The sequence below is a fragment of the Natrix helvetica genome (assembly GCF_964273705.1).
Source record: "Natrix helvetica genome assembly, chromosome: 2".
Classification (NCBI taxonomy): Eukaryota; Metazoa; Chordata; class Lepidosauria; order Squamata; family Natricidae; genus Natrix; species Natrix helvetica.
Window position 1 is genome coordinate 107,608,470 of NC_138552.1, and position 25,114 is coordinate 107,633,583.

General features: G+C 39.1%; 1 protein-coding gene across 1 annotated transcript in view; it reads left to right on the forward strand.

Moving 5' to 3' along the window:
• The window catches only part of TNKS (tankyrase), a 100,330-nt gene that overhangs the window by 47,453 nt on the left and 27,763 nt on the right, over window positions 1-25,114 (forward strand). Inside the window, exons 6-12 of the mRNA XM_081942957.1 lie at window positions 8,336-8,430; window positions 9,222-9,288; window positions 9,917-10,103; window positions 17,085-17,206; window positions 18,932-19,023; window positions 19,114-19,192; window positions 24,782-24,953. Of these exons, the coding sequence (XP_081799083.1) occupies window positions 8,336-8,430; window positions 9,222-9,288; window positions 9,917-10,103; window positions 17,085-17,206; window positions 18,932-19,023; window positions 19,114-19,192; window positions 24,782-24,953 (814 nt within the window). The remainder of the gene's footprint in view (window positions 1-8,335; window positions 8,431-9,221; window positions 9,289-9,916; window positions 10,104-17,084; window positions 17,207-18,931; window positions 19,024-19,113; window positions 19,193-24,781; window positions 24,954-25,114) is intronic.

Here is a 25,114-nt window from a genome sequence, read left to right on the forward strand (position 1 = left end):
TGGATAGTATCCAGCCTCCTGGAAAATAAGACTAGTGTTGTCCATATATGTAAACAACCTGCCAGCAGGGGAGTCCGCCAGTCAATATGAGTCCGAAAGAGTTCTGGGGGTAACAAATCTTCACCAGGTGTCTTATTGGGCTTCAGTAATAAATGTAATTTCTGTCATTCACCCTGGTGGCTAAGGAGGAAGATTATAAGAGATCAAAAACTTAGTAATCATATTTTCTGGATGATCCTTGTTTGGATTGGCAAATAACTTAATATAAAAATCCTGCCAAACTATTGCTGAGATAGGGATATTAAGTCGCTTTACACCCCTTCAGCATGCCAGACATGATGTTCCAAAATACGACTGAGTTGAACCCTTTTGCTGACTTTGTAACTCATACCACACTGTAGTTGTGTAGTGAGTCTTCTTGGTGTCTCTATTAGTTTCTTGTAGTTATGTCTCGGCTTTAACATCTTGGCATGATTGCTTGGTGTAAGATTTATTTGAACCAAACACATAGTTGCTTTTAGAGTCTGTCTTGACCAAGAGCAATCAAGGACCAGCCATTTAGATCTTGCAGGCTATCAGTTCCTAGCAGGCAATGTTTCTATTATGTTTTTTTTTAACATGAAACATACATTGGCATACCCAGTAAAAATTGCATTTGGATCTTAAATAGTTGTAACACTATTTTCACCCAAGGCTGGTCCCTCTTAAGAGTTCATAAAGCAGGTAATTGCCTTCCAGCCTCCTTGTTTGTCTCATTTCAGGTGGGCAAATAACCTCTTATTGGATGATACAGGTAGTCTTATATCAGAACTGCCATAAAAGATACTGCAGTTAATTGATGGTTGCTGCCCTCACATAAACTTGAATGTCTAAGAAGTTGGTTTTGTCTGTTCAAACACAATGTAATCCTAACATTTCCAGTATGGAAAATAAAAACATATCTAAACAAATGCCTCCCAGGATGTGAAGATCACTTATGTAAGTCAAGAAGATCAGTTTAGAACTCATATTCTCTGGAATGGCAGGGTAGGCCAGCTGATAAATTAGTCTTCAGGTATGATGCCCAAATGGGCATTATCAAGCAAACTAATGCCCACCCTAGCATTAAAGTCTCCCAATAGGACAGCAGTTCTGGGTGTTTTATATTTAGTTCTATGACTCTCTTTTCTAATTGTACCCAGATGTCAAGGGAGAAGTAAGAAAGACTGGAAATAAGAACCTGGGACTCACCAATCCTGATCTGTGACTAGTTATAATCATATGCTGGTTAAAAGTTATAATTCAGATATTGTAACTGATGAGAATGAAAAGATAAATTTAATATACAAAACACTTTGTATAAAAGTGTTATAAAACTTAATTTTTAAGGGAAGCAAAAGAGAGGGCCCATTCCAAACATTGTCAGTGGGCCATGTTATTCTTCACTGATTTTTTTTACTGCGATTCAAGATTCAAGAATCCTGTAAAATAGTCCTTATTTTAGTCATCAAAGAGGTAAGATGATGTAGGATCCTAGTCATTATTTAAATTTCCAATCAACTGTGTAACATTCTGAATGATCTTGAGCCAGTTACTATACAGTATCTCAGCCCTGCCGTAGAGGATTCCTTGATGAAATAGTTGGAGGAGATCTGGAAGAAAAACAAGATATAAATGTTATACATAGAGGGCCTTTTAGTTCAGGTGGGAAAAAATGACTTCTTGTTTTCATTCATTCATTGTGGTATTTCAAGTCTTATCTGCAAAGTACAAAACTTGCCAATTTATACCAGTTATTTTTAAAATAATAATTTGTATAACTTGTTACTGGCAACTTCCCAGTAAAATACTAATTAAAGTTTCTCTTTTGTTAAGCTGATCCTGTTTCAATTGTGATTCCTTAATTTGTGTTCATTATTGTTTGAGTCCCAATTATTAAACTGTGAATAGAGGGGAAGGCAGATTTTTTTCTTATTCTCCCTACATCTCCACAAAAACTACTTGGAGATTTGGAGAAATATGTCTGAGATGGTATTAAAGGCTGCAGTGAGTAATGGAAACAGGTAAAATATCTGTTCTTTCAGCCAAAGCTTCAGCTGGCTCTTGATCGCTTCCACTAATAGATTTTTTTTATTTTTTCAAAGTTGGAGAAAAGTTGTTTAACAGCCCCTTTTATTAGGCAGTTATCTTGTCCTGTTGCAATTTTTCTGAAGAAGGAGGTTTTCTTTTTTACTATTGATGTTAATAGCATACTATAATCAGTCTAGTGTTCTTGAGAAGTTTTAGAGACTGTAATCTGATAATTCAACTATGTTGTTTTATGTTGGTAAAGTTGAATTTGCACGCATCATATCCTTAACTGAAGTACAGTCCACAGTCTATAAAGTATAGCCATTGTCTAGCAGTTGAATTACAATTCAAATGGCCAGCCAGTTCAGTCCACAAATTTATTTACTGCTCCTACATTTTTCCTCTGTTTTTTATTTTCTAGATGAATGTATACCTGATGTCTCCTGAGTACACGGGATCAGTTTACTCAGAGGAATTGCTCTCTAATGTACCTCTTGTTTCTCAGTGGTCCCATCAGAAATCTATTTTAATCTGTCAGTAATCTTGGTATTTAAACTGAGTTGCTGTAACAGATGGTTATTCTGTTAGATTTATATTCTGTCTTTCCTCCATTTGGAAGGGTAAGTTGGGCTGAATGACTGTCCCGAAGTCACACAGTGAGAGCTCTCTTTATTTAGGGTAGATTTGAGCCTTTTGCAATCCATGTTGCCTTTACCACACTGGATGTTGTAAATCAGGGTTGTCAAACTAGCAGCCTGTGGACCAGATGCGTCATGCGCTGGCCACACCTACCCCCATTTTAACGAAGGGGGAGAAAGTTGCGATACATCACGTGACAATGTGTCATTGCGAGTTTAACGCCCCTGTTGTAATATATTTGCAGGGATTACTTGATCACACCTGTTTAGGATCATGTATTTTTCATTTCTTGTCATTTGCCCTAATATCCTACTTTCATCTGCTTCAGATTGAAAAGTTACATTCTGTTATTTTTAAAATTATTTTTCTACATATTTAGGTTTCTTTATTATGATATAGAGTTGGAAGGAACAAGTCTAGTTCATAGATGGTGTTGAATCGCATCCTCTGTGCAGATATTTAAATCAGGCTCATCCAGTCTCTACTTGAACACGTCCAGTAAAAGATAGTTTCAGATTTCCCTTTCTGAGTAGTTGATTGGAGTATCAGCTGTCTTTTACTGTTTTTTGCCTAACAGTCAAGTGTTTCTCTAAAATGATTGATTTCTTTCAGGTCCCACATCTTGGTACAGTAGAAAACAGGTTTTGGTTTTCTTCTATATAGCATCCTTTAGGTATTTGAAGAATGGAGGGAGGCAAAGGTTGCATGCCACTTGTTCTGACCTAGGTTTCCTGAGAAAGCATAAATCACAATCTTAGTCTCAAAAACCCTTTTATTTAAACAGCTGTGAATTATGGACATTCACAGCCCATAATGATCACAAGCAGTCTGTAAAGAGTCTGACAGATGTCTGCTCAAGTTGCCTCAGTCTTTCAGGGTAATGGTAAGTACCCACCTTTATCTCCCTTGAAACGTGGCCAGAGACCTAATTGCCAATTAGTTTTACAAGACCAAAGTAACACAGAGAGAGTCAAATAGGACTTCTCACAGCTTGAACCGACTATATGAACTAATTGCTTCCTGCAAAGGCTCACATCCTCTTTTATGTTTTATGGGAGGGGCCAATCATCTCCAAGCCTTACTCCCATGTTGCCCTTTTTGTCTTAACTGTTCTGGCAGCTCTGCGCATGCACACACTGGGAACAGGCTCACATTGTTGTTCTGCCTAGCTGATGTCAAACCTCCAGAGGTTCTGGAGGCAGCACGTAACTATCAGGTAGCTCTGGCCCCCTCTGTGCCTCCAATGCAGAGCCCTCGTCCGAGCCTTCTCCAGACTCTAGGACTGGCCCATGTTCCTCCCCAACCTCCTCACTGTCCAACTCTGCTGCCAGTTTCACAGGCTGCCGGTGGACCACAACACCACATTACAACTTAAAGATATTCATTTGTTACAAGGACTAAAAAGCTTATATACATATGTGGCACATCAATTCACAAAAGTGGAGGAGTGAGTTAACCCAGAGCAAGAGCCCATTATTAGGACAGATGTGTGCTACAATAAAACATTTTGTAGTTACCTTTTATGCTATGGTGTTTCCAGCCCTTGGAAAACAAAGAATCCCTACATTTTCCTTCATTAAATGTAATTCTTTTATTTTCTCTGACTCATCAAAATTGTTTCACTTTGCTTTATTTTCTGGAGTTTGGCTCCAGATGAGATGTGTCCCCTTTCTACTTCGTTATGAAAGTCAGTAAACATAGTAGAGAATACTGGGCTGAGGACTGAGTCATGACACATTGCACTCAGTAATTCATCAATATGTTACTGTTGATGAGCAATTTTTGAGCTCATTTTTCAGATATATTCAATTAAATGTCATATTCTCAGCTCATGATTTATTAATCTGTTAATAAGAAGGTTATGGGGTATGTAAAATTGTACACCATACTCAGTACAGACAACATGTGCATGTGTACACACACACAGAGGACACTATTAGCACAGATTTGTTCTGGACAATTCCACACTGAATACAAACTTTTCAAGATGAGGTAAGACTTTATTATGATCATAACTCAAAAACAGGAAAGATTGCTATAATAAAACACTGCCCTTTCAGCCCTCACAAAAGGGCAGAATTTGCACACACAGTATAATAAAACCTGACAATATTTAAGGACATAGAATTGTCTTTGTTATCTGATGGGTAATGTGAATAAAATAAATTAGACTTCTCTGGGAATTTAGAGAGTAGAGTCAAGATCAGTTGTAAACAGGGGTCCCTATAGAAATGGCAATATTTATTTATTTTATTTATTTATTTGATTTGTTAGCCGCTCCCTCTCCACAAGGGACTCGGGGCGGCGTACAATAAATAAAAGCACATATATATATTACACGGAGGAGGTAACAACCATTACAATACATAAAATAATAATAATGAGATTAGGAATTAAAATACCCCAGTTTAAAATTACTGATTTAAAACGACTGTCAGGAGGAATAAGATGGAATTATGGTTGAGCCAAGCCAGATAGTTGAAAAAGGTGGGTCTTGAGTTTTGAACGGAAGGAGCGGAGGTCGGTGGTAATCCTAATGTTGAGGGGGAGGTCATTCCAAAGGGCTGGGCCCATCACAGAGAAGGCCCTACTCCTGGGTGTCGCCCTCTGGCATTGTTTAGTGGACGGCACCCTGAGAAGTCCCCCTCTGTGAGAGCGGATTGGTCGTAGGGATGTATGGGGCAGAATGCGATCCCGCAGGTAGCTAGGTCCTGTGCCATGGAGCGCTTTGAAGATGGTAATATAGATGGTAATATTGAAGATGGTAATATAACCAGCAGTGCATGTCTTCTCATATATGAAATTTCCTAAACCGCCCTTATTATATTTTTGAAGAAAAGCACACCTGTTCTCCAGGAATTTTCAAATATAATTATAAAAATTCGGCTACATCATCAACACATCTTATTAGCGCCTTAAGATGCATGAAAGATGTCCATGAAACTTTGAACTCAGTCAGTAATAATTGTATTTCCCTGACCCTAACTCTGTCGCCTTAATCCGTCCCTTTGGTGTGCACAATTGTTTGGTAGAATACCAATCTTATTTTTGAAGACAGAGCAAAAATGGATCAATTCTCCCTTTCATTGTTACCTTTTAAGTTTGTGCCATGTTCACTGAAAATATGACATCCTTTTTTACTGTTTTATTTTGAACATAATTAAAGAAGCCTCTTTTTTATCCTTTGTCAACCATAGCTCATTCTTAAATATCAGTTTTTCTGAAACCATTTCTGCATTGATTTGTTCTCTTTGTAAATTCTGTATGTATCTTGTTAAATTTGTTTTATTTATAATACCAGACACATCAGTGTTTCTCCACCACCACCACCACCAATTTTTCATAGCAGCCACATTGGCTTTTTCAGTATTCTATTTTTCTCTTCTGGGAATTAGTTGTTGTTCTGCTTCTAGAATCTTCTATTATCGGAACTCCAGTCCATCTTGTGCTTCTTTTACCATTAACTTTTTCTTGGGCAGAATGTTCCTTAGTATTACTCTATATTTACTTAAATCTGCTTTTCTAAAGGCAAAGATGGGATTTTGCTTATATCCAAGTCTAATTTAAAGTCAAGAACTCAGGCATTACATAATCAGTTTCCCCAACATTTCTGATCTTTCCAATTCATTGATTTACCATTTTCCATTAGCTAGTCAATGATAATTGTTCCGAGCCTTCTACCGCCTTCTGGAGGATAATCAGCAAAAGAGGTCAGGAAGAATGATAGAAGTGCTTCTTTTAAATTGTCTTAGAGGCCTCAATTACTTCACTACTGCTCTTCTGAGCTCCTGAGTTTTGTTTGTGTTGATTAGAGGAAACAGTAACATCTGGAGTTGTGTTAAAATGGACAGCTATATTGAAGACTGGAATGATGGGAAGGGAAGGGAAGGAAAGGAAGAAAGAAGAGAAGGGAAAGGGAAGGAAAGGGAGAAAGAAGGAAAGTTTTCCTCTTCCTTGCCTATTCTGAAGTGGTTAGCACTACATGTTAATGTTGCCTTGAATTAATTATTTAGCCAGATAATTACATTCAATCAGAAAGCAGAAAGTGTTGAATGATGTTTATGAAATTAATTTTATTACTTTTCTATGGTGTGTGAAGTAGATTTCTAGTTCTAATTAGGATCATTATATTACAAACATCTGTGATCTTGTTTACTTTAGAAGCTTCGGAAAAAGAAAAATCCCATCCCTGCTACTCGATAAAATTCTCAATTTAGAGGGTTTTGTAGCTCTTCTCCTAATCCTAATTGTGTCTGCAAAAGATAAGGCCCAATTGAGATCCCAAAGTCCAGAAATTTGTGATATAGAATTCCTTTTCTGAAATTATAATTTATTTATTTGTGGTTAAATATTTAATACTATAATTGAAAGATTTGTCAGTTCATTTACTCAGTTAACATATAGACTTACATTTTAGGGAACTGAATATAAGCTGAAATTGATCATTGTTGCTTTCAGAGTTGTGTCATCGGCTTGCTAAATCTTTATGGATTCCACATTTGCTATGTGCCACATTTACTATGAGAATGATCAATAATCAAGTCATAGTATAGCTTTTTTTTCCAAGAGGTAACATCCTTAAAGACGAGACCCCTCAAAAACATTAAAGCATTAAAATGGAAGAAATACTGAAAATTGCAGCTTCTTGTTAAAGATTCTTGAAGTCAAGTTTCTGTGGCATTGCTTGGCATGGCAGCTCTATAATTTTGTATAGGCTGAGAGGAAGAACTCACATGGAAAACCCAGTGTTATCGTGATCCCAGTGCCTTGAGTTTTTATACAGTATGTTGGTTACAGAAGCTATTTTAGTCTTGGTGCCAGAGGCACAATACTGTACTTGTCGAATAGGCAAAAGGTTTCCTCAGAGGATAATAGCCGAGTAGGACGTATTGCATCTTGAATTGCAGAGAAGAGAGAAGTTTATATTAGCCACAAATACCATAAAGAGGCACAGAAGACTTTCTGACTTGATTGCCCTGTAATTGAGTTTGTTTAGGGATCTTCTCCCTAGTCTTTCTTGTAGGATAATCCAGGGAAATAAGGCCTGGTATTCTGGAGAAACCTGGCAAAAGCAAGAAAGAGAAACCTCAAGAAAAATATTGGCTACCATAAAATAGCAGACAGGATAAATTGTATGTATAAAATATATTTTAAACCTGTTTTTCCATATTTAAAATTCATTTAGTTGATCTAAAGATTGTAAAAGCCATTTTAAAAAATTAGAAGGATTTAAACTAAGTTCATGTTATTTAGTACTAAGTGCTTAGAATTTTATTCTTCAGATTTTTTAATTTATTGTTTTAAAAACAATAACAGAAAAACAGAAAATAGTGCAACCCCAAAATAAAAATACATGGACAAAGAAAAAAACATACATAGGGTGGGGTTTTTTTTTAGAAAAAAAGTCAAAAAATACAAAGAAAAAAGAAAATTATATTATGTACTTCTAGCCTTTGATAATTCCACCCACCCCGTTTTGTTCCTTTAAAAAGTATTTTGCTATACAGGATGAAAAACTGCAATTTGAGTTTATTCTCATAATACATACTCAGCTGGAATTGTTACTTGCAATTATTGTATGTCAATATAAAGATTTGGTTTAGCTTGGAATATGCTTATGCTCTTTAATTTCTGTTTCTTATTACAGTCTACCCCATTACATTTGGCTGCAGGATATAACAGAGTTCGTATAGTCCAGCTTTTACTTCAGCATGGTGCTGATGTCCATGCAAAAGATAAAGGGTAAGTAAAATTGTATAATTTGCTTTTGATATGCTAATATGATGGAAGATGAGTATGGGTGAAAGCACCTTTTCAAAGGACATTCACAAATTCATAGGTACTATTTTGAGGCCAGGCAAAACTCTTCCCTGCCCCCTAAATCATTTAAATCTGGTTGCTTTTATTTAAATTTTGTGTATATTTGTAATTTCTGTTTCCTTCATTATTCTCAGTTTTTTTTTATTTCCATCTTAGCATATTTTATTGCAGTGTATATTTGCATGAGTAATATTCTGTGAGCTATTCAGACAAATCCTGCTTGTTTATCAGTAAATATACAATAGTGATTTGGTTTATCTGAAAGTTTGAACTTTTTCCAAGAAGCAAATCATGTTTCGCTTTTAGATGGAATATCACTATTCTAACTTGTTTGAAACTAGTTCATGTAAGTTGGCTTATTTTACTCATGTTTTTTTATGTCTGAAATTCTGAGTGGAATAAAAATATAAAAACCTATGAAATAGTCCTTTAAAATATATGTAAAACATGTCCTTTAATGAAATGTATACACACAGCAGTAAAACAAACAAACAAGCCCAAAATAGAGAAAAACAAAAGAACCCCCAGAAAGATACCATCCCTACACTTATGCAGGCAGGAAACATTAGAACTGTGCAAAGCTTTAAAAATAAACAATTTGCCAAATGCATTAGACCAAGCAAGATATTAAAGCAGATAAAATATATTGTGCAGTGTAATGAATAATTATTTTTCTGAATAGTTAAACAATGTTTTTTTCTCCTTTGTTATAGTGGACTTGTGCCGCTACACAATGCATGTTCCTATGGACATTATGAAGTTACAGAATTGCTGTTGAAGGTGGATAAGTTAATAATTATGTAATTATGTAAAGACTGTCATTAATGCGAAGGGTTTTATTCTGTTTATAAATTATAGGTTGTATTGCATGTGAGATAATTTGTATGCTTTTGTGATGTTTATAAAGAAAATATTTTAGAGACCTCCCTGTTCCGTTTTTTAAAAAGGCCACTTCTTATTTGAAATAATTCATCACTATATAGAATACTTAAAGCTGTCGCCAATTTTACTAAATTATTATTTTTTAAGCATCTCTTTATACTCCGGTTTAATTTTACTAAGTCAAAAATGATTACATTCCTATTCTATTTTTCTCATCTAGATTGTAGGACTCTCAAGTGCTATTATATCAAGATTTATTGTAATAGGTCTATTATACCAATTAATATTTGTAAACAAATCTCATGTGTTAATCTCACTCTTTCAATGTCAAGCAGAATACATTTGTTCAGATAATGAAATGAAATGATTAAATTACTTCACATATGTTAGATAGAAATTCTAATGTGATTTCCATTACATAAAACAGATAATCCAATCTAGTGTATTTAAAACTAAAAAAAATATATAATGTTGATGCAACATATGATGCCCATTGTCTTTTCCTCCTGTTACATTTGTTCCTTAGCATGGAGCCTGTGTCAATGCAATGGATCTCTGGCAATTTACTCCATTACATGAAGCCGCTTCCAAGAATCGCGTGGAAGTTTGTTCTCTGTTACTGAGCCATGGTGCAGATCCAACATTGGTCAATTGTCATGGCAAGAGTGCTGTTGATATGGCACCGACACCTGAGCTCAAAGAGAGGCTCACCTGTAAGTATTACTATGTGCAAGGTATTATCATTCTCAGCAAGACTACAGAATTCATTCTTTTCTACTATATTAAAAATGATATTCTGTTTTTTTTAAAGGAAGACTGATCTGTATCTCACCATCAGTTGATGAATTTTTGGTAACATCTGATAAATTTAAAAGTTATGCTTATGTATTTTATTTTATTTCATCTTATTTATTAAACTAAATTTATTTATGTGGCCACCCATCTCCAGTACTAGGACTCCAGGACGCTACCACAAATGTAAAAAAATACAGTGTAAGAAAAATATCTATTAGGACCAACTAAAGCATAGAGTGGCTACCAAAGATACCACATACCAGCAGTATTGGCTCAATTGCTTTCTCAACTCCTGTGCCCAAGAAAACAGCCTGGTCTTCAAGACTTTCCTAAAAGTGAGCATAGTCGAGACCAACCTAACCTTATCCGTTAGAGATGTAAGGTTTTAAATTTATAGCATAATTCCCCATCACCATCACTTCCTCATTATTGGGAGCAATACAACTTACGAAATAAATGCCTAGGAACTTTAAAGATTTTTTTGGTCCAGCTGACCATTGCTAAAAGGAAGCCTATCAGTTTGAGCAGTTAGCAGTGTTCTGCCTAATGTTTTCAGAAGTGCTATTTTCTCAGATATTGGACCTAATATTTATAGATACTGTAACTAGTAATCATTGAAAACATTAATTTTCCATGAATTTGTCCTTCAATACTTTTCCAGCTGACTCATTTAGGTATCGTTACATATCTGTGTGACAATTTCCTAAAGCACCCAGTCAGGTGATATTTCTTTTGTCAGTATTGTATCATCTGCTCTTGGTGATCCATTTCTATTGTTGTTTTTCACCATTCAGTACATAATTAATAATAATAATAATAATAATTTTATTTGATTAGCCGCAACCCTCTCCCGAAGGACTCGGGGCGGCGTACAATCAAAATGGATAAAAATACACATAAGACAAACATATATACAAAAAGAACAGGGACATATACATATGTGCATGGAGGAGAATTGACTTATAAGTGAAAGACAATTAAAAACACAACTAAAAACACAATTAAAAACACAATTTAAAATCCCCTTAAATAGAATTACTAAATTAAAAACCCATCAGGAGCGTTACGAAGTTATGGTTGAGCCAGGCCAGCTATTTGGAAAAGGTGGGTCTTGAGCTTAACACGGAAGGAGCGGAGGTCAGTAGTGGTCCTAATATCCGGAGGGAGGTCATTCCACAGGGCTGGGCCCGCCACAGAGAAGGCTCTGCTCCTAGGCGCCGCCCCATGGCACTGTCTGGTGGACGGCACCTGGAGAAGTCCCTCTCTGTGCGAGCGTATGGGTCGTAGGGATGTATGGGGCAGAATACGATCCCGCAGGTAACTAGGTCCTGAGCCATGGAGCGCTTTAAAGATCGTAATCAAAACCTTGAAACGCACTCGATAGACCACAGTTGGTCTATTTATTTATTTTATTTATTTTATCAGACTTATTAGTCGCCCCCTCTCCCCACAGGGACTCGGGGCGACGTACACAAGCAACGGTCTACAGACTACAAAGGAGGAGGTAAAAATAAATAAATACAATAATCAGGGAAGTTAAAACCCCAATAAGAATAAAAGTTTAAAAGCTAACATTGACAATTAAAATTAACCAAGGGGTGGAACAGTTGTCGAGATTATGCCAGGCTGGCTAGCTGAAACAGGTGGGTCTTCAGTTTACTGCGGAAGGAGCGGAGATCGGTTGTTGTCCTGATGTCTGGGGGGAGGTCGTTCCAAAGGGTGGGACCCGCCACAGAGAAGGACCTACTCCTGGGCACCGCCCTCTGACAGTCTCTAGAGGACGGCACCCGGAGAAGGCCCTCTCTGTGTGAGCGAATGGGCCGCAGGGATGTATGGGGCAGGACACGATCCGCAGATAACTAGGCCCTATGCCATGGAGCGCTTTAAAGATGGTGACTAACACCTTGAAGCGCACCCAGTAGGCCACAGGAAGCCAGTGCAGCTCGCGCAGGAGAGGTGTTATATGGGAGAACCTCGATCTCCCCATGATTACCTGCGCGGCTGCATTCTGGACCAACTGCAGTCTCCGGGCGCACCTCAAGGGGAGCCCCATGTAGAGAGCATTACAGTAGTCCAGACGAGACGTCACCAGCGCGTGAGTGACTGCGCAGGGCCCCCCGGTCCAAAAGGGGACGCAATTGGCGCACCAGGCGAACCTGGTGGAACGTCCCCCTCGCCACGGCTGCCACACGATCTTCTATAGTCAGCCGGGCATCAAGGAGGACGCCCAAATTGCGTGCCCGTTCCACCGGGGCTAATTGTTCATCCCCGATGGCCAGCGATGGAATGTGGTGGTTTATCGGGGAGCCGGGAGCCACAGCCACTCTGTCTTGGAGGGGTTGAGCCTGAGCCTGTTGTCACCCATCCAGACCCGCACGGCTTCCAGACAACGGGACATCCCTTCGACGGCCTCATTGGGGTGGTTTGGGGTGGAAATGTACAGCTGGGTATCATCAGCGTACAGGTGGTATCCCACCCCGAAACCACGGATGATCTCACCCAGCGGTTTCATATATGTGTTGAACAGGAGAGGTGAGAGGATCGACCCCTGAGGGACCCCGCAAGTAAGGGGCCTCGGGGTCGACCTCTGCTCCCCTGCCAACACACATTGCGTCCGGCCAGAGAGGTAGGAGCGGAACCACCGCAATACGGTGCCTCCGATCCCCAACCCCTCCAGATGGCGCAATAGGATACCATGGTCGATGGTATCGAAAGCCGCCGAGAGATCTAATAGGACAAGGATGGAGGAACAACCCCCATCCTTTGCCCTCCAGAGATCATCCACCAACGCGACCAAGGCCGTCTCAGTACTGTGACCGGGCCGGAAGCCGGACTGGCACGGGTCTAGATAATCATCTTCCTCCAGGTGACGCGGGAACTGTTGAGCCACCACACTCTCAACAACCTTCGCTAGAAAAGGAAGGTTGGAGACAGGACGATAATTTGCTAGCTCCTCTGGGTCCAGGGAAGGCTTCTTGAGCAGGGGTCTCACCACCGCCTCTTTCAAGGCGGTTGGTAAAAGGCCCTCACCCAACGAAGCGTTCACCAGCCCCAGTAGCCAGCCTCGTGTACCCTCCCAGGAAGCCAGTACCAACCAGGAGGGACACGGGTCCAATAAACATGTGGTGGCTCGCAGTCGCCCGCGCAACCTGTCCAAATCTTCGGTGACAACAGGGTCAAACTCCTCCCAGCGTGGAATCTCAAGACTAGCCTCGGACGCCCCCTCTGGAACACTGGGGTGGGTCCACTCCCTCTGGATCCGATCAATTTTATCCTGCAGGTATGCCCCAAACTCCTCTGCCCTGCCCTGCAACGGGGGATCCCGCTGTCCCTGCGACAGCATGGAGCGGGTCACCCGAAACAGGGCGGCAGGGCGGTTCTCTGCGGACGCTATAAGGGTGGCACAATACTGACGCTTGGCCACCCTTATTGCCACAAGGTAGGTCCTTAAGTAGGCTCTTACCTGTGTTCGATCGGATTCGGAGCGGGAAGATCTCCACTTGCTCTCTAGGCGTCTCCTATGGCGTTTCATCGCCCTTAGCACCCCATTAAACCAGGGGGCCCGGGTCGATCGTTGCCATCGGAGAGGCCGCAAAGGCGCAACCCGGTCCAAGGCTCCGGCGGCCGCACTATTCCACGCGGCCACCAGGTCCTCTGCCCAGGAGCGGGACAGGTCTACAGGAGGTGGCCCAAGCTCCGCCTGGAACCTATCTGGTTCCATCAGACGCCTGGGGCGGAACCATCTGGGACAATCTGGTTCCGCCTCCCCGCGGCGGGGAGTAGCGCCAGGGAAGTCCAGTTGGAGAAGTGAGTGATCTGACCATGACAGGGGCGTGATGACTAAATTCCCTATACCCAGATCACTCGTCCACTGGTCGGAGACAAACACAAGATCCAGTATGTGGCCTCTTTCGTGTGTGGGGTCCCGAACTACTTGAGTCAGATCCATGGCTGTCATGGAAGCCATGAATTCCCGGGCTACCTCGGATGCCTCTCCCATCGACGGCAGGTTGAAGTCCCCCATCACTAGTAGCTTGGGGGTCTCAACCGCCATCTCCGCGATCAGCTCGAGGAGTCCGGGCAGGGCTGTTGATGTATGGCGGGGAGCCAGGTATACTATCAACAGACCCAACTGTCTCCCTGGGCCCCATTTCACGCCCAGAGACTCACAACCGGATGTCTGCGACACAGTGAATTCTCTCGGAGTCAAATCTTCCCGAATGATTATCGCTACCCCACCGCCCCTACCCTGGGCCCGTGGCTGATGGAACACCCGGTAACCTGGAGGGCACATTTCACCGAGGGGCAACCCCCCCTCCGGGCCCAACCAGGTTTCCGTTATTCCTGCGAGGTCCGGCTCCCCCTCTGAGATCAAGTCCCTGATGAGGGGGGCCTTATTAACCACAGACCTCGCATTACATAACATCAGCCTAAGGCCCAGGCTCTGCCGATCCTGTCCACCTAGACTGCGGGGGTTGGTACAAGCGACCGGGCGTGTCCAACAGCCCCGGTCTCCCAACCGACTATGTGTTCTTCTGGTGTCCTCGCGCCCGCCCCTCCCTACGACCGTCGTTATCGGATTCCCCCCCATAGGAATGCTGTAACCTTTCACCTCCCCCACTCCGCTCCCCTCCATCCTGATCCCACCTGTTGACCTGGCTATATCCATACCCCCAGGTTGAGTAACCCTCCCCCCCTCCCTGGAACCCCTTAAAAATTTTAAAAAACATTTTACTAAAAAAACCCTGATCCCCCGCTTCCTCCACCTCTCTGGGTCAATAAACCCTTCATCGAGGTGTGCCCTCACCAGGGCAGGGGGGCATACCTGTGACAGGGGGGACCCTCGCAGTTGTAAAATATCAGCCCTTGAGTAGATTATGATGATGATAACTATGGCTATGGCAGGTCCAGGATGTAAATGCATGTGAAAAGGCCAAGATGTAAATGGATAAATAAAAGGAGAGAGGAAGCCTACAACGCCGAACCATGATAGTCAATAGACCTCCATCGAGGCCCAGAGGCAGTTCTTAGAGTTCTTAAAGTGCTTAAAGTGCTTAAATCGGAAATAGTCCTCCATCGAGGCCCAGAGGCAGTTCTTAAAGTTCTTAAAGTTCTTAAAGAGGCAGTTCTTAAAGTTCTTAAAGTGCTTAAATCGGAAATCCGCGGGGGGGGGGGGGGATAGGCGAAGTGCCAAGGCCAGTTTCATGGCTTGTTGATCTTCTGGGGTCGCCCAAAGCCTCCAGCGCCCCCCCCCCCCGGCTTGCTTCTTAAATCCCCACAGCTCCTCTCCGGCCCGTCGGCCTCCTGAATAGGCAGCTCACCTATGTATGTGTATATTGATGTTATAGCCTCCATATCTTGTTTACAATTTCCATCTTTTCTGGCCTAAAAATTCCCAAATGAAAAATTTGCTGATAGGATAGTTCCACCATCTCTTTCCACCAGCCTGGAAATAGCAAAAGACCAGCCCACGATGCCTCTGGCAGCCAAAATGGGGCACGGGGCGGCGTGTGGGCTCCCCATGCCCTATTTTGGCCAGCAGGATGCTGCAGGAGGCGTCTGTCCCATCTCCGTCCTCCCCCCCCCCCGCCAGCCCACAGAGGAGAATTACAGTGCTGATCTGGCCCTTGAAGAAATCCAGTTTGACACCCCTGTACTACACACACTCCTCATTTAGCAACTATATTCCAATGACTTGGGCATTTAAGCAAAATGGTCACTAAGTGAGAGAGAGAGAAATTCTGAAAATCACTAGTTGCTGCTATTTCATTCAGATAAAGTTCTCTTGTATAATATCCATTCTTCCCCTTTTTCCTCTTTCTCCTTGATTTTTATTATCATATATTACTGTAGTTTTACTATTGTACTTATTACTTTATTTTTATATTTGCAAATGGTTGCTAATCGAAGTAGCCACCAAATGAGGAATGGCTGTATTTAACACTGCGAAAGCTGTTTTTCAAATGTATCAACTTGAATTTTTATATATATATATATATATATATATATATATATATATATATATATATATATATATATATAATATTTTAAACATGATCGTGGAATAGAAAGACATATTTGTAGTTTTTATTTTCATTCTTTTCCTAATGAATCCCCAATGTGGGATTTGCCTTTTTCATAGTTTAGCACACTTAATTTTAGTTGTTTACTGTTTACTACAGTCTCAAGATTCTTTTCTAGATTACAGATTCTATCTAACCTCAGTCAGGTTATATGTGAAGATAATTATATTTTTTCTTTCTTTTTGTCATTTGCATGCCCTGAGCCACATTTGCAATTTTAATATCTCCCTTTCTGTTTTAAAATTATTTGCCATTCATTTTTGTTTTGACTACCTTTTTGGGGAGGGGAGGGGGTGTTGTCAAAAGAATTGAAATCCCCTTCAGAGACTGCTAGAGAAACTGTATCTGCAGTGTTATTTTGCACTGAAAACTATTTTGATTAAAAACTGCCTTTACCTCTTAAATCATGGATGTTTTTCTGTCTTTCACAAGCATTATTTGAGAGAATATATTGGGACGGTCCACTAGAGAATTTTTTCCCTTCTACATTATTTGCCATTCATTTTTGTTTTGACTACCTTTTTGGGGAGGGGAGGGGGTGTTGTCAAAAGAATTGAAATCCCCTTCAGAGACTGCTAGAGAAACTGTATCTGCAGTGTTATTTTACACTGAAAACTATTTTGATTAAAAACTGCCTTTACCTCTTAAATCATGGATGTTTTTCTGTCTTTCACAAGCATTATTTGAGAGAATATATTGGGACGGTCCACTAGAGAATTTTTTCCCTTCTACATTATTTTTCTGCACCACTGTTATAAATCTGGTTTTACAACAGATATTTATCAGCCATAACTATGTTTTTTTCCCTTTCTGCAGATGAATTCAAAGGACATTCCTTATTACAAGCAGCAAGGGAGGCTGATTTAGCCAAAGTCAAGAAAACACTTGCCTTGGAGGTCATTAATTTTAAACAGCCACAATCTCATGAGACAGCACTGGTGAGATCATGGAGTCACTCTTCCTGCTTTAGCTGTGTATACATTTAAGATTTTTTGATACAATCATACCAATAGTTATACATAGAGTTTCACCTATTGAAATTAATGCTTGACCTGCCATTGATTTAATGCCATATTAAGAAAATAATCTGAAGGAAACATCTCTTCCTTTGACCCAAAAACATTTTTTTGTTTTTTCTCTGAAATATATTGTGCAGTCCAGTGGTGGGTTCCTCCCGGATCGCACCGGATCGCGCGCGCTCCCTTTCAGCGCTCCACCTGGCTTGCGCGCTCCCTTTCAGCGCTCCACCTGGCTTGCGCGCTCCCTTTCAGCGCTCCACCTGGCTCTCGCGCTCCCTTCCGGCGCTGAAACCGGAAGTACAGTTTTGCCCGGCCCTGGCGAAGCAACGACGCCTGTCTGCGCTCCACCAGCTCGGCTGGGAACGGAGATGTTTCCTCAGCGGAGCGGAGCGCCTGAAAAGTCTTTTCAGGCGCTCCGCTCCGCTGAGGAAACATCTCCGTTCCCAGCCGAGCTGGTGGAGCGCAGGCAGGCGTCGTTGCTTCGCCAGGGGCGGGGCAAGACTGTACTTCCGGTTTCAGCGCCGGAAGGGAGCGCGAGAGCCAGGTGGAGCGCTGAAAGGGAGCGCGCAAGCCAGGTGGAGCACTGAAAGGGAGCGCGCAAGCCAGGTGGAGCGCTGAAAGGGAGCGCGCGCGATCCGGTGCGATCCAGCAGGAACCCACCACTGGTGCAGTCCCTTCAATATTTTATGTCTTCTGTGAAAGTAATTTGTTAAAATGTAATCACACTATAATTAAGATATTGGAATAGTGTTGAGGAAATCCAAGTCTAAGGCTACTTTTGACTATGGAAATTCAATGGGCAGTTTGAGACCACTCATCCTCCCTGCACAAACTACTGCTATGAGATTTTGTTATAAGATAAAATTAAGGGAGACATCCTTGTCACAGGGACCTATAGTCATTTGAAGAAAAAGTGGGATAAAAACATAATGTTGTTGTTATGATTAATGGAAGTAATGGTAGAGAAGGTTGTCTCTTTATAATAGTTCTTTGATTCAGTGCATGAAAAAAGGAAGGAGCTGAAATGAATATTTTACCTCTCATTCTCTCTGAGTCGCAAATACGGTAAATTCCAATTGAAAACTTGCTCCCTCAGATACAAAACCTAACAGATTAGCTCCTCTTCAGAAAAAAATATAAATAAAACCAGTCTAGGTAGTAAGTATTAGACCTATTCTAAATTGTTCATAATGCCTTTGAGGACTGCTAGAAACATGCTGACTAAGTGTATGTGGGATTTTGGTGATTGTTCTCTTGTGCTTATTCAATTTTTGGGTTTTGCTGCTGATACCAATGGAAAGATCATAGATCTACTATTTGAGACATGCAAGCCAGGCTGAAATCAACCAAGGATATTTAATGAAGTGACTGAGAAAGATTTGTTCACGTGGCTCATGTGGTACTAATTTTTGAGGAAAGGTAGTAGACAGCTTAGAATAAGGGAAATCACGTAAATTATGCTTTACTAGTGCCATACTCTTAAGTTACATGAACATAACTTTATTTTGTTTATGTATTTATTTACTTATTAAATTTCCATGCTACCCATCTCACTAATATAGAAACTCTGGGTGGCTTACATTTGATTATATTATATATTACATTGTATTGCCATCTTCTCATACAATGCTGTCTCTTTTGCAGCACTGTGCTGTGTCTTCTCTTCATCCTAAACGGAAACAAGTAACTGAATTACTGCTTCGGAAAGGAGCCAATGTCAATGAAAAAAACAAGGAGTATGTTTGTTCTTTAAAATTGCAATATTTGCATTTAGATGGAACAGGCAAGCTTTGAGAGCTGTTAATCTTATCTCTTTTCCAATCTAGTTTCATGACTCCTTTGCATGTGGCTGCTGAACGAGCACACAATGATGTTATGGAAGTTCTTCATAAGCATGGAGCAAAGGTAAATATTGTTCTGTATTTTAAGTAATGCAGTGGATGGAAAGAGTGGTCTTATGTGTAATCTCTCTTCTGTGTGATAAGCAGCTATGTATGATTCCTGCTTATTCTAATAGTAACATGGATACCTCTGGTCCTGGTGACCAGATTGGATCCAGTAACATGGATAGCTGTTTCAGGAGTGGTTGCTCAGCATTTTGTCTTGTTCCTTACAGAATATGAATATATAGTCTTTGAAAATATTATACTGTATATATTTCCTGGTCAGATTTATTTGTCGCATGTGTTTCTGAAATCTTCTGCTATGAACCTCTAGAGATGTGGGTTTTAGGGGGCGAAAAGGTCTTTAATTTTATTCCATCTCTACTTGATACAGAATTAATAGAAGTCTGTTTTGACTTGAAATAATTAGGATAAAACATTTCCTTTTATTTTTCTGCTAAATTCATTCATAATGCATTAGATTTAATACATAAAATCCTATGATTATTTTCCTGATGTTGCCTTAGCAGTGTTTGATACAATAATATAGAAAGAGTAATAGTACATCTTCATCATAGATTCTAACCTGCTCCCATTCCTGACATTTCTTTCTTGACATGCCTTTCTGTTTTAATCAAGCAGTATGCTAAGTAAATGTTAATGAAGTCTCTGGGTTCATGTGATAGTAAGACTTTTTAAAAAATGAAATGTGTGGCTATAATTCTCATTGTGAAGGTTGTTGCCCCTTTCCTTTTAATACATTTTAAGTGAAATTCAATAAATTAATCAGTAGGATTCTCAAAGTCAAATATATGCCTAAGATCTGGTATATAACTCCTGCCATTATTCATAACTTGGAAAATATGCAGCAGCTAGTGCACTTATATGCCTATGTATAGTGAAGCACCTTTAAATTTTAAGACTTGCCCAGCCCTATTAGTCAATAAATGCTTATTTATTCTGTTAGGTACTTGGGACAACATATTAGAAAAGAATATTTTTATTCAGTTAATGAGTAGATTTTTAGATAAATGGTTCAGTTTATCATATTTATTGATGTATCCTTCAGAGGAATTAAATATTATTCCATTCATTAATTTTGAACCAAGTATAGACTTGCTAACAATTCTTTCTAATTGAATTTCATTTGAGGGTTTAAGTTGTTGTTAGATATATGGATGCTATAATTGCATTTATAGTAATCATGGGGAAAAACATTTCACAGCATCACCTATTTTATGTGCTCTTAAATTTCTTCAACCTTTTCTGGAAAGCTGACTTACTCACAAGCCATACTTCCAGTATGTTCAGATTATTATTTGAGATTATATATAAAGCTTGAGTGAGATGCATCAGGATTTAGTGATGATATCTAACCAATAAGATATTAGATAACTCAAAGGTCTTGTGATAATTCCTAGTTCTATATTAAAAGTAATGTGCTTAGCTAAGATTACAATTCTTAGATACAGCTTACTAGGCATGAGATTATGATAAAGTAAAACTGTTATCTTTGATTGTAAATGAAGGAAGAGAATGCGCAATTCAACAGTGTCCAGAATGTTTGCAGTTTGCCTATAAAATAAGTGAATTTGTCTATCCAATATTATAGCTTATTAGAGTTTTAACTTCAACAATGCTTTAACTGTTTGTAAGACAGGTGCACTACAATTTAGGCATGTATTATACAAGTGCTATTCTCCAGCTTTCTGTTGTAGACATTGTTTTTAGCAGGTTTTATAGGACCATAAAATACTTTGATATAGACATTTGCAAGTGTACTGAATTTCTAAGCAGCTGTTTCCTTTTTCTATTTTTCTGTGGGGAAGCATTTTAGGAAAGATTCTTTCCACTTATTTAAATGGCAAAATGGTTCTGTAATTGTTCATTCAGGTTGTTAATTATAATGCATTTCCCAAGTGAGCTTCTTGCTGATTGAATACTGTGTCTAGCCACTGAATATTTAACTGATGATAGTGAATTTGTATTTATAGTCTCATTAATATAAAAGATCACAAAATTGATTCACTTTGTGCTAAGTGAAATAGTGAACAAATTCAAATGGTCATAACATCTAGTAATTAAAATACAACAATATTTTTTAAAATTGGAAGGATATCATATGGTTTAAAAAGCCAGGCAAATTAGAACTTTGCTTAATGCCAAAATGACAGTGCGGTCCAGTCATATGATGCCTCAACCTATGACCATAATTCTGAACTCTATTATGGTCATAAGTCAAGGACTACCTGTAAAGGAAATAGTCCACATGCAGACAATCTTTTTGCATCCAGACACTGCATTGCCTGCATGCTTGCTTATTAGTGGCTATGGGAAGCAGTAAGCAAAGCTAACGTCATACAAATGGGGAAAGATGGAACTTATTGATGTATAAATATTAGAGTGGAAAGGAGAAATTACTTTACACCTTGAGCCCTAGTGAGAACACACACATTTTTCATCTTAGCAGAGATTTAGATAACCGAATGCCAATATCGCCCCCCAGGAATCCCTAAACATGGAATAGTGCTTTTACATATTAGGAAGTCTGGTTTCATTCTTTTTACACTGATAGGAACTTGAAATTGTGATGTAAGATTTGAGGTATTTTGCCATTTTTGTTTGCTTAGCTTTAATAAGGTCACGTTAAATTTCTGTTGGGAGGCTGCAATATATGGGGAGAGTTGTGCATTGCTCTTTTTACCTTCCTCCTTAGATAACTGTCAGTCATTTTCTAATATCTTGTCTTCAGTATCTAAAAGAAGCTTCCAGCACAACTTCTTGTCATTTATCTGAGGAGAAAATACTTGAGAATTTCTCTTTATATCCTTATGTATAGAAAACAAATAATTTGGAAACTGTTGTTTCCACTATTAAAATGATACAGATGTTAGCAGAACAGATTGCTATTCTGCATACTGACTGTTGCATTGCTGCTGAATAACATACAGATTGGCCAAGAATTTTGGGACATAAAAGTTAAACACATCTTACAGGCACCAGATTGGAGAAGACTGTTTTAAATTGTATATGTTATCATAAGAAAACCAATGGGGCATTACAGACATTTTCATTTTAGACAAATGAATGTGACCATGTTATCCCTCAATCTGTTTTGCTTCTGTTAGTTGGAGTTTTAATTTAATATCATCTTAAGTGCTGAACTAATTTTGAAATAGGCAAAATGTAGAATTAATGTATATATGAACAGAAGTGTCTTTTTAAAAAGTTAATTCAAGTTTATGTAGACAAATAGCTTTGATTGGGATATATCCAGCAAGAGGCACAAAATAGTTTTGTGCTATCATAAAATATTTTTATTTCCCACTGTCCATTTCATAGCAGTTGGACAGTGTTCAACTATTACCAGTAATATTGTAATTGAGAACTCATGTTTTGAACATTTAAATATATAGCAAGAATATTCTTTATTGCTAACAAGAAAAAGCAGAAATTGTTTTTGCTTTCTTTATTTGGGTATAGGATGATAGAAAACAATTGTTTGTTTCTTGTTTTTTCCCCCCGCTAAATGGAAATTTAGGAAAAACAAAATCAGAACAACAAACAATGGAGAGAATGATAGCGTCTATTGCCTTTAGCAAGAAAATTATTGCCCAACTTCCTATTTTAAAGGCACATAGCTCTAATTTAAATATGCTTGGATTCCAGTTGAAAACAAGATATCTGCCTTAATAATACATTATCTCCTGTTTAGACATAAAGTTAATGATTTGTGTTACATTCCTGACAGGCAAATAATTTCCCATTAAAAAAAAAAAAACAGAACATCACATCATGATTTTTTTAAAAAAAAACTCTTGATTTTTGCTATGTACCAAAGACCAAAAAACCTTTAATGGAATACACTTAGAGTAAGGTCCCTTTAATATATGGAGGCCTAATGCAGTGCTTGGAACATTTCAGTTTTCATTAGAAATATGTGATTTTTTTATTTATGAAAAATGAATTCAGTGGTAGGAAAATACAATATTTGTATTGTAAGAAAACTAATTTTAAATGCGAAGATTTTTTTCCCCCGGGTTATTTTATGACATCCTGTAATATATAACTGGAGTACTCTGTGTTTAAGTTATATATTTTATTATGTTCATAGTTTTATGCTATATTTTTGTATCTTATAGCTTGCCTATATTTTGACTGTCATTTTCCTATTATATTAACATCTTTTTGTTTAGAAAAATAGCAAACAGATAAAAAGCAATATACTTAAGAAGTTTTAATTAGAAATCTGGTTTCCTGTTTTCTAATTCTGTTAAATTAAATGGAGTGATGGATAATAAGTATCAACAGTTTGTGTTTGTAAGTCTTGTGTTCTGTACACATACCTGATATATTTCATGAGTACCTGATTTTGAGCAATCAAAAAGGCTGACAGGCAAAAAAAAAATGAATGCCTTTCAGCTCTGACGCTGGACGAAACCATTGTGAATACCTTGATCTATGAGAAGACTGTCATTCAATATCGAATGAAGTAAAAAACAGCTGCTCTCAATGCACTGCTCTGTTACATTGCTATTCTATAGTATATCTGACTGCTACCATACTTTTTTTTAATTATTAAATTTGTATGTTGCCCATCTAACCACAAGGTAACTCTGGGCAGCTACCAATATTAAAAAGAATAAAACAATATAAAAAACAGGTATATAGTCAAAATAAAACACTATAACATACAAATTATCAACTATAACTAAAAGATGAGGAAGGAGGATGCGTTTGGGTGTGAGGGGACAATCTGTTACTAACCACCTCCAGCATTCTGCTTCACCATTAGCGCACCAGGCCAAGTGGCAGGAGAGAGGGAGCTGACCTGATTCCAGGTGGAGGGTGGGGATGTTCCTGATTCCAGGTGGAGGGTGGGGATGTTCCAAAGGGCAGGAGCGACTTCAGAGAAGGCTCTTTTCCTGGACCCCAGCAGATGTAATTCCCTGGCTGATTGGGCTTTCTGCATGTATAAGACACATATCTAGCCATCTGAAAAAAAACTGTTCTTGGGGTTTTTTTCTCAATAAGGTTAGTCTTTAGATTAAGGTCTAAAGAGGGAGGGATTTTTCTTTTGTGAACACGTGATGTTGTGGTTGCCTTTTTGTTTAACTATAAATAGTTTTTAGTAGTATCATTATTCCATTACTAGCAATCCCAATATGTCGCTTATTGTGCATGAAAGAAACACTATCAATGTAGTATAGGTAGCAGCAGCACAATCATTTACAAATGCACAATCATTCCAATCTTAAATGAGTTACGGCAGCTTGAGGGCAACTAAATGAGTGTCTTGTATAATAATCTCATTTAAGTTGGTTTCTGTCTGTCACACGTAGCTTGTGAAGTGAAATAAAAATAATAAATAAACTTGCAGTAGAAAATGTTATCTAAATACTACAAATTAACACATATGTATAAATCAGGGGTGTTGGCTGGGGAATTCTGGGAGTTGAAGTCCACAAGTCTTAAAGTTGAAGTCCACAAGTCTTAAAGTTGAAGTTCTGCTGGCTGGGGAATTCTGGGAGTTGAAGTCCACAAGTCTTAAAATTGCCAAGTTTGGACACCCCTGGTATAAATGTACGTATTATTCATTTTCCCCCCTTAGATGAATGCACTGGACACCCTTGGACAGACTCCTTTGCACAGGGCTGCTTTGGCCGGTCACTTGCAGACATGTCGCCTCCTGTTGAATTATGGTTCCGACCCCTCCATCATCTCCTTACAAGGTTTCACAGCAGCACAAATGGGCAATGAAGCAGTGCAGCAAATACTGAATGGTAAGGTGTTTTTGTTGCTTGATAACAGAAGAATAATTTTGCTTTTCAGAAGAAAGTCTGGTTCTAATTTTATTTTTTTGAAATTCATTTTAATTACCTTGCTCTGCCTTTCTGCAAAATTATTAGCAATTTAAAAGTGCGAAAAATTAACTTTAAAATAA